Genomic DNA, 10,929 nt, shown 5'->3' on the forward strand with positions numbered 1-10,929 from the left:
TCGAGCTCTTGTCTGTATTTTAAGAATAAGTAGAAGGAACACTGCAAAAGACTCGGTAGTCTCTTGCTTTTACTCCCTCCCGTGTCCCAGATAACAGTATTGCGTACAGAGCTTTTAGCATTACTATTATAAGTCAATGGTGCATCTTAAAAATACATTGATTGACAATATATGCAATAATCTGCCAGTCTCCTTCTGTGTGAATTTCTGGTTTGCAACCAAATACTATATTTAAGCTGTTATAATTTTCAAAGGAGGAATTCTCTGCTGTAGAGGTAAAAAGTTTGGCTGCATTTAGACTGAGATCACCTATTTGCAAAAAATCTGGACAGCCACCCAGGAGGCTTCATGAAAGACTTCAGCTAGCCAGGTTGCCTCTCCTAACTGGGACTCCTGGGATGGTAGAGTCAACCAGTAAAACGGAATACTGCAATTTTATTGCTGGAATTTGAGCTGAGGCCATTAACACTGACACACAAATGACCTTAAAATCAGATAAAACTGTGAGCCAGAAAAGGAGGAAAAAACCCGGAGCCCTAATCATTAATCCCATTCACTAGGTCTGCTTAGCAGTATTCGCTACAGAATGAACAGAACATCCTGAGACGTAGTACTGGCCTTTACAATTACAGAGAAAGACGGAAAGAAAGATGGAAAGAAAGATGGAAAGAAAGGAAAGGAAGGGAGAGGAGAGGAGAGGAGAAGGGAAAGAGGAAAAGGGAAAGGGGAAAAAGCAAAGGGGAAAAAGCAAAGGGGAAATGGGAACCAAAGATTTAATTAGTTGCTTACCGAAAGAGAGTGGATTTTTTTAAAAAAGAAAGGAAACTCTGTACATTTGACATTCGGCTGCTAGTTATCACTTGAGACGTGATTCTTAAGTGCTGTAATGGTGGTATTGGTTCCCATGTAACCATCTCTAGACTCCGAGTTCACCTGACTGGCAAAAGACATTATTTACATGCATAGTAATATAGGTGCTTCGGAGATGCAAATTGTTTTCAATGGTTTTGATGGGATGACCTGTCAACACCAGTAAAAGTCTGTCATTATCATATAAATGCTCCCGCTTGTTTGCATTTGTTTGGCATGTGTTTATTCATCTTCTTTTCCCCTCTCGCTATCTGCTGCGAATGCCATATAACAGCAGGCAGGGCCGTAAGAGGACTCCCTTCAAAATCACAAAGTTTAAGTTGTCGGCCTCAGGTTCCTTCTCCTGTCATTTTAAAATGTTGGGTAGATGGAAAGGTATTCTCTAAGCCGTGACATGCACACCCGTGCAACCTGCAGACTGTGCTCAGTACATTCAGGGGAAACGTGTGCGAGCAGCAGTATCTGCCTGGGTCTGAATACACAGCACAGCAAACCAACCATTTGCTTTGCCACACGTTGCTTATAAACCCCATCTTCACAGTCAGCTTTACCTGATGTTTAAAAAGGAGTTATAATGCTCATTTATCTTTTCTGGGGAAAAAAAAATCTGTTAATGCAGCCTTTGAATAAGTGCTACCCTGCTCTTTAAATGCTAAAGTTCACTAAAACTCCAGTGATTTATGTGCAGCTTTTGACTGCCAGCACCTGGCAGATGAAGAAACCTACTCAAGCTTCAGTCATAAACAGATAGCATACAATTTAATTTTAATGTGCTCGTTAGTCGTAGCACATTTCAGACATAATTGTGAACGCAACACAAAATTATAGCAAAAAGACAATTTTAATGCTGCTGTAGAAAAAAAGGTTATATGAAGAGTCATATAATGGTGCTTCATTGTCAACAACAAAACAGGGCACAGAGTGCATTACAGTGTCTGTGCTGTTTACATGCCAATATTTTATACATAGATTCTCATATGGTGTCAGCTGTCAGTTACTTCTGCAAATTAACTGCCAAAAATGGAGACGAACAGAATCACTTAGTGTGCTGGTAACCACGGGTTACCTTTCATATGCCTAAAGATAAAGCTGCAGTATGGAATCTTGGGAGAATAATTAGGCAGAACAAAACAGAAAGTTACCAATTGAAATGAAAAGGCATTCTACAATAGGAAATAACAACCAAGAGCGCTTATAAATAAGTAAAAGAGGTTATATCACAGAATGCCTCATAACTTTTAAGCAAAGTATTACAGTACAAACATTTTAAAGGCTTTATCAATGTTTAGGAAATACAGTACAAGTTTTTCAAATAGATTTAACCCTTTGAGCACTGAGTTTATTTTGAATTTTTTTTTATTTTATTTTATTTTTTTACTAATAAATACCTTTAAAAGTCATGTTGTGCAAAACAGTTAGAATGCATGCCAGGAATGCAGTCCGTGGCTTCTGTTTCTTCAGACGGTTTAAAAAAAAAAAAAAAAAAAAAGATAGCAACACTAATAAATATGTATAATTTAAACATGAACCTCTATTAATATAGATGTAGTGTATAGCAAAACAAAACAAAACATACTTTGCTTTAAGAATAATGTTTCTGAATACTTTATAAATGCTATCTGTGGTATCTTTCATCATATAATTTACAATGTTTGGATGTTAAAAGAAAAACCGTTAGATCTAAAAAATGAAATATACACTATATATAGGTACAGTTTATACCTGGAGCTTATCAGGTACAAAACCCACTGTTGCTAAAAATGCTGAAGAAAAAGAAAATGGCATTAACCACAATCACATTTTCCATAAGAGATTTTGAAATCTATACAATATATACATCTATGTTTCAATGTGAAAATTATATTTTTAAATTTCAAGGTGTGAGCCACCTCTGCATAAATGGAGGTTCATATTAGTAATCGGAACTAAGCTGGTAAGGGTTTAAAAAAACCATATCCATACATTTTTACCAAATTAATGCAAAAGTGCTTCAAAGTACTCAGAGGGCTAAAGATTATAGGGTGAGAAATACCAGCACACTTAGGTCACATGAAAAAAGTGCACCAGAATTAGTTATAAATGCTTAATTAAACTGTCTGTTAATGCATGCAGCTTGATGCATCAGAGGGATGCACAGCAACTAAATCCAATTTACACAAAGTTCCAAACACTTACCACTGCATTTTAACCTTCATATTTTACCAGTAACAACAGCTGATTATGCACCTCTATTTAAACACTGTACAGTTATACAAAACAGTTCAGCCCAGAGCGACTCTGGAGTTAAAATAAGAACATGTGCCAAGAACTAAACAGTAGCTTTAAGGCGTCTTTGACAGTTTTCCTCAAAGCAAATTACAGTTATTTTAATCAAAAGCAAATGCTACTGCTTCTCTAACTCTGAAACATACAGAAGATGATCCTCTGGTGACTTCCCATGTGTTTTACTAAGATGAAGTTTAACAGCATGCTTGCTTGCAAAAGTCCTGTTACAAAGTTTGCACTGATAAGAAGTTCCGATATCTTCCTCTGGAGAGGACGTCACCAGTTTTTCAGACGGTGACTTTGCTTGTGCTATCTGATTGTTAATCTGTTCACTGGACAGTTTGGACAAGTCTCTTAACCTGAAACCCAGATGCGATTCAAGATGACTGATATAAGTTGAAGGAGTTCTGATCTGTGAAGCACAGTCATTACAAAAGAACACTGGGTGCCCAGTGTCCAAATTTTTAAGGAACTTAGTTCCCCCCGTCCTTCGGAGCTGGTATTTCACATTGGCTAGCCAGTGGCTAATTGTGGTCATTGAAAGTCCCGTAAACCTGGAAATGTGCATTCTTTCTTGAGGGCTCAAGTCTGACATGATGTATTTCCCCTCTGAAGTCTGCCGTAAACTAGCTGCAAACTGGGCCTGCAATATGAGCAAGTGCTGAGGGTTCCAGTTAGACTGACGTCCCTTCCTTTTCTGTGCTGGTGTACTCTCTTCTGGTTCCTCTATTGTGGTACCATCAATGTCAGATTTCTCAGATATGCTGGAAGGTGTGGAAGATTTTGATGTGTGACTTTCTGTCAGGTTCTTCAGCATATCAGATATATCTGACAAGGCATTCTCGCGTAGCGGCGAGTTTGACATGAATGACACGACTGCAGATGTCTTTGCTGTTGTCACTGTAGATGAAGAAGATGCAGAAGATGTCGATGTGGATGACAAAAGCGCTGAACCCAAAGAGCAGCTTTTGTCACTCTTGCCTTTCGTCAAATCTATGGGTTGGTCATTGTTGACATGATAAAAATAACGGTCTAAGTGGTCTGGTTTTTTGGACTGTAGAGGTGGGGTGGCCACTGCAGCCTTTTCCGCCAAACTGTTGCTCATTTTAAAAAGCATGCTCATTGGATCCAAAGCGGGCAAAGACGGCTTTGCTGCCTTCCCAAGGTGAATATTCATGACAGATTGCAGTGCACTTAATGGATTTACAAATGGCTGTTCGGGAGGATGATCAGTAATGATAGCTGTGCTGCTGCTCAAAGAACTTACGATGGACTTCACAGGCTCTTTCCCGTTTTCCACAGGTTCTACAGTTGGACTATCCTTGCAACCATCTCTCTGAGGGACTGGGCTGTTCTGCTGGCTTTTGAAGCCACCATCATTGGAGGACTCCATCTTAAGGGGTTCACTGACTTCACTACTGCATGGCGAAGGCGTCGCACGCTTCATTGGAGAAAGCTTTCCTTCCGGCTCTTTCATTTTTTCCTCCACTTTAGCCACCTTCTCGGTGACTTTCTTTACCAACTCTTCCATGGCATGGAAGTTTGTTTTTGGCACAGGTGAGGTCTGACTGCTTGGTGGAGACACCAAGGGCTGGTTTTTAGTTGGTGACACTAGGTCACTGTTTCCAAACATAGGTTTTAATGGTGTACTCTTCCCAGATGAACCCAATGACAGCTTCATCATATTAGGCAGCTGATAGGCAGCATGAATGCTGGGGTAGCCACCCCAGCTTGGTGTGCCATTCTGGGCTTTGTTTATAGCTGATGTAACTGTGTTTTCTAAAGACTTCAATATATCTAATCCCCCCTTAGGGCTTTCTTCTAGGTCATTTTCAGTCAAGTAATGGTATTTTGAGGAGATATCATACTTCTCCTCATCTTCACTTGACTTTTCTTTGTCTTTCATTTTGTCATCAGCACTGCCTCTTTCTTTATCTACTTCTTTTTTTATTTCAACATTTAATTTAGGGGAAACACTAGAAGGTGTATTGGAAGGAGACGTAAAAGTGGTGGCAGCTAGGGGCACAGACTGGACTTTCTCATCTACTAAGGATGTTATTGTTGGTGTTGCTGGGGCTTCTATAATTGGCTTCCCTTTTTTCATGGCAGAGTTGGTGACTTTAATAAAATGTCCCGTCACCATCATGTGAGCCGTGAGTTCCTGCAGAGTGTCATGTGAACTTCCGCACTCCATGCACTTCAGAATTTGAGATTTCCTCGCCTCAAAGTGCCAGGCATAGCTGGCACCATTCTGGTGACCATAGCGATTATTTGGCGTAATGTAAGGATTAGAATTCTTTTGAAGTGCATCGTTGGTATCCGAGATTGTTGCTTTTGGTGTCCCACCTGTGGAGTCTGGAGAACTTGGAAGTTCAAGCTCCAGTGATGCTTTCTTTCTAGTAGCTGGGATGATTTTTGCTGCTACAGGTGTAACAGGTTCCTTCAGAGGCACTTTTTGGTAGTGTTTTGTTTTGATCATATGAACACTCAAATCCTGAAGAGATTCAAATGAATGACCACAGTACATACACTTTAATACTTTCTGGGCATCTTCTTTCCCTTCCATTTCAAGCAAAGAACGTTTACGAGGTTTGGACCATCTTTTGGGGTTATTGTTATCAGTTTCATGGTTGTCATCTCGATAATGTCCCGTTTCATTCATGTGCACTGTTAATTCTACTAAAGTATCATAGGCAGCGCTGCAGTCTTTACAGCGGAATTTACTGGCTCCAGTAAATATAGAGCCATAAAGCTTACTGCTTTGTCTGTACAATTGAACTGTGCTAAAAAGACTCGGTTCAGGAAGAATTCTGCTCTGAGAAACTTGCTGCAGTGTTTTAGCCATAGCAGTCTGGTGCCAGTCAAAGCTGCCACTTCCACAACTGCTACTGCTGCTGCTGCTACTGCTGCTGCTACCATTGTTCTTTTCTGAAATCGGCTGGTGAAGGTTCAGATTGAGATTGGACCAGTAGGAATTGGAGAGGAAGTTATTATATACGGCTTTCATTTGTTCTAAACTATCAGATACAGTAGAGTCTTCCAGTGGTATCGAAACCTCCTTGCTCTCTTCCTCGTTTTTAATAGAGCTGCTCTCGAAGTCTGCCATGCGGTCACTTGTCTCACTGATATGTGACTCACTGTCCATTTCATGGCTAGAAAATTCAGCTGCTGGAGAGTTTTGGTAGCTTTGGCAGTTCTTACTGAAGTCTTTTTCTGGACATGCATACTTTGCTGAAGGCTCCCCGTCAACTGCATTTTCATCAGGTTCCACATCTTCTTCCACCAGTGCTGCTGCTTTTAGTTCGTCTGAAACATAGGCTATTATGAAGAGAAGAAAATACAAGTTAGTTTCTGCTGATCATAGTTTTGCTTAAGTGTTTCAGCCAAAGGAGTGTACTTATTTGTAAAATTAAACAGTTAAAATTTAGTGTTTCTTCAGAGCAAGAAAAAAATCTGCTCTTCAAACATAATTTGCCACCTTATTCTTCTCAAGGGGCAACAGCTTGAAATTAAAACTAAATTTGAAATTAATGAAGCACATTCTGGAGGTGGCATTCATTTCTAAAGTAATAAATTACTTGTATCAACCTCAGAGACAGCAGTTCCTGTCTGTCAATTAATATGTCTTATGCTTCTCCTACCCCTAATGCATTTCTTAACAGACAGATTCACAATATAAATTAAGCAAGCATTTTTTGCTCATTACAGTTTTGAGACTCAATCTTTAATAAATACAGAGTACAACAAACATCAAAAATTTCTACAAAGTAAAAAAATCCCCAGTTACAATAATCAAAAAAAAGAGATTTTTAAAAAGTTTTCATTACTGGTAGTATCATATTTTAGAGGAGAAGACGGTAAAAGCAGGTGACGCAACCTTTTGAAACAACTCACTGAGAGCAATTTGAGGATATTCATTATGGGTGTAACAAATGACCCATTCACATTTAAACATACCTTTCTCAATGAGAAAGCCCATGCAGAATTATGTCAGGAGCTAGTTCAAGAAAATTGGTATGCTGGACTCATTCTTGCTGTATAAATATATACCAGACCTTCCAGTGGACCTTACAAATGTCAAAGTGTTTGCTCTTTAGACTACTTTGTCAATATTTACTCAGCATAAGCTACACGGACACCCGACAGGGATCCTGTCTTTTTTTCCCCCCTCAACTAATGCAACTGGTGATGTAAATCTAAGATACTCTTCCTGAATAGGATAGTTGGGAACTGACAGTAAACATTTGGGTTTTTTTTCTTCCATGGTGCTTCTGTGCACATATTCTACGTATACTAAGCCTACCTAAGTTTTTCCCGCAGGCAAGAAAACTATGGAAACGTTAAGAGAAGGATCATTAACTGATCAAAATGATCTATTTCTATATAATGCATTAATTTACAGCTAAGCAGGAAAGCAAAAATGGAATATGGCTGTTCTGTATTAAGTAGAATTTAAAATTTACTTGCAATCTCTCACAAATACAATTACAAACTGAAAAAAAACCCAAATTTCCAGTAGAGTCTATGGTTGAAGACACTTGACTTTTGACCTTCTCTGCAACACATCTGGAATGTGTGGGTATCTTAAACACATTGAATAATCTATAGCTTGCTTATTCAGGCAATAGTGCAGAGAAGATAATAGTTTACACCCCAAAAAGACCTACTTTAACCAACAGAGTGAAAAATGTAGAACAGTATAGTAGATACCACATATACAATATTGAACCTTGCATACTTCTTTCAGGGAAAATACGTTCAAATGTTATCAGAAAACCACAAAAGAAAAAACAACTGTTAGAAGTAACAATGAAATCAGGCTTTTAGTTTCACATGAAGTATTTCTTCATTCAGTTAGGCAATACAAAATATCCACTACTGTTCTTTCACATGGCTGAATGGTAGTGAATCTTCCTCCAAGCATGTAAAGTTATAATCTGATCTTCAGAATAGAAATTAAACCTTTGAAAGCACAAACATATCACATAAGAGCAACACATAATAGTGATTAGATATTTTAGCTCAGATAATTTCAATGCAGAAAATTCATGCAGCAAGGGTTCTATTTTTAACATTTGGGACAACATAGTTTGAAAGAATTATTTTTAAAACTTTATTACAAGATGTTTCAAAGACACTGATACAAAGATCAGGCTTTAACAACAAGTATATGTACTCTAATGAAATAGAGCTGTGCTGTTTTGCTCCATTTTATGCTCTTTCAAAATATTTTCAAAAAATATATACTATTTTATGTATATTACAGTCATGTCAGCAATTTGTAGTAAGGATCAGTGCCTATCCTGCAAATACTTGCAATGAAACTACTACAAAAAATCTGACAAGGTGGATTTCATTCAATATTTTCACTCCCCTATGGATGGTACAGATTGTTTTTCATATTAATTACTTGTTCCATCATGTTTCTGAACTCTACAAAAAACTTTAGCAAAGGAGACCAAAGCAGTTCAAATTACTCTCTAGAGCTAAAAAATTTTAACTACTGATAATGTGTAAACAACTGGCTATCAACTACCTCTCAACCACACCATATCCTAGTGATATGAATACGGAAGGATGGAAGGGAAGAATGACAGCACAAAACTGATGATTTGGAAGCAAATGTACCCCTTTTCCACCTTGTCGAAACAGTTTTTCTGTTACAACTCCCGTCCCTTTGCCTCTGTTGCGAAACTGAAGAATAATTCCCTTTTTCTGAGGTAAAGAAAATCCAAGGTATATTGCCACACTGCCTCCCTTCTAAAGATCTCACTCACACCTGTGGGCTGAGATGGCACACCAAAGCACTCTGTAAGCGTACCTGTCTTTTGCTCTTTTTGTCCACTAAGTGCTAGTGTGAGCGTGTGCCACCCGATCCCACCACCAGAGCACATATCAAAGCCCTGGGCTCTGTCCCTGCACACCACGGAAAGTCCTCCCGGGGACCGGTGCTCACCAACACAAACAGGGGTCACAAAATCAAGCCCCTAATTAGTGTGGTTTTCTTTACATTTTTATTTCTCTTACTGCTGAAATCTTATGAATTTTGTTTGGACTGAAACACTTGTCACATTCACAGTTTTTTTAGAGACTGACTTTTACATCAGGGAAAACCTCCAGCATGCGGCTCATTTAAATGTAAATCTATTTACCTTTCATGCTTTCTTTGCCCTTTTCACCAACTATCAAGCATATTTGCGTGTTAACCAGGAGCTGCCTCCTCTATAGCTGTTCTCCTTCCTAAGCTCAAGTTGCGAAGCCAACTTGTGACATCAGCCTTTGATCCAGAAATGTGGGAAATGAGGCACAAACGACAGTAGGGAATTTAACCCGGCAATCTGCAACTTCGATAAACTGACGGTTTGAACAACTCCTTCCGCTCTTTGCCCTGCACCGAGGAGCGGAGGGATGAAACATGACATTATGCCCAACTTCCTCGACCAAAGATTTATGCAAGGGATGAAGATGCTGAAGGAAGTATCTTAGCCAAAGACTTAAAACACCGCTCTAAACTGGAGTTTAGGCCAGTAGCTTCTAGTTCCTTATTCCAAGGGCCAGTCACCTAATCACTTGCCTTCAGGGCACTGTAAGGCAACCCAACAAGTCCTGGACCAACCTGTGATGGCAGACTTGGGGCACACTCAAAGGTTTTGCAATACCGCTAAAGGTAGCTTTACGGTGGCTGACATGTTTCCTCCTCAGAAAACCCAATTAAATTGTTACCAGCATGTGGGACAGAAGAGGAGAGAGGGTTAAGGCCAAACTTCAGTCCCACGCTAGCAGGGAGTTCGGGACTCAGTGCAGGTACTCGTGGAAAGGAGCTCATCTGCAGCCAAGGGAATCTCCGATCCCTCCCTGCCCCACCAGATCTTGCTCAGGGCAGAGAGAGGATCTACGTTCCGTCTGAGTACAGATGAAGGTAACAGCTTCACTGCAACAGAAGGAAGGACAAGGAGGCCTGTAGCACAGAAATACTTTGTTTGGCTAAGTACCTACAGGGAGAGCAAAGAGACTATGAGAGCAGAGAATAAAATCAGGAGGTGATGGTAAAAAAATTTTTTCACTGAGCTTCGCTGCCTGGTGGAGAGAGCATCTTTAAGAAGCACGGTCTCCAGCCCATTGTTACTCAGCCATTTCCTTCTTATTTAAAAAAACACAACCTCATACTTTGATACTTTTCAAGTGTAGAGTAAATGTTTGAAACAGCAGGACATTTGTAAAATTGTTCTTCAGTGCCTCGACAGCAAAGTCTGACGGAAACAAAAAAAACTTTAAAGGCAATTCTAATGGCAGAAGAAGTTAGTAAGAATGGAAATGAAAGAAATTAGGTGGCTCTGGGTTTTTTGTTTTTTCCAGAGTACAAGAAGAAAAACAATTACAGTTTTCAAAAAAGTTTTTAGTTTACATGTCACGGGGCACCATAACCCACAGGAAATTGCTTGCAAGTTAAGCAATGGTGTCACTGTGACATAATATTTGACAAATATAAATATATGGAAAGCAGTTCCCTGGTGTGGCCGTCAGTTTCTAGAGAAGATGAGGATATCAAAAGGATTCAGAAACCCATTGCAGGTACAGCCACAGAGAGGCCGAGAACAGACAGTTCCCTCATTAATATTTGTTATAATTATTAACTAAACTGCTAGGTAATAATGAAATTAACACATTTGATTTCAATACAAGCTGTGGTATAATGCAATTCATTTCCACACAAGAGGGAATTACCTTCATAACTGAGCTATGGATCATTTCTTTGCCAGTGGAAATAAATTGTGATCCATCACTGCCCCAAAT

At 39.3% G+C, this 10,929-nt stretch overlaps 1 protein-coding gene across 1 annotated transcript; it reads right to left on the reverse strand.

The window, feature by feature from the left end:
- Positions 1 to 1,702: 1,702 nt before the first annotated feature.
- Positions 1,703 to 6,445, reverse strand: TSHZ3 (teashirt zinc finger homeobox 3). Its single transcript, XM_010585086.1, has one exon. It carries the CDS (start codon positions 6,278 to 6,280, stop codon positions 3,254 to 3,256), a length of 3,027 nt encoding a protein of 1,008 aa, XP_010583388.1. The 5' UTR covers positions 6,281 to 6,445; the 3' UTR covers positions 1,703 to 3,253.
- Between the last annotated feature and the right edge of the window lie 4,484 nt (positions 6,446 to 10,929).

This window comes from Haliaeetus leucocephalus, unplaced genomic scaffold (genome assembly GCF_000737465.1).
Source record: "Haliaeetus leucocephalus isolate CR32 unplaced genomic scaffold, Haliaeetus_leucocephalus-4.0 Scaffold92, whole genome shotgun sequence".
Lineage (NCBI taxonomy): Eukaryota > Metazoa > Chordata > Aves > Accipitriformes > Accipitridae > Haliaeetus > Haliaeetus leucocephalus.

Excerpts from the sequence above, each read along its gene's own strand:
- TSHZ3 (XM_010585086.1), bottom strand. The coding sequence starts at position 6,280 with ATGGACAGTGAGTCACATATCAGTGAGACAAGTGACCGCATGGCAGAC.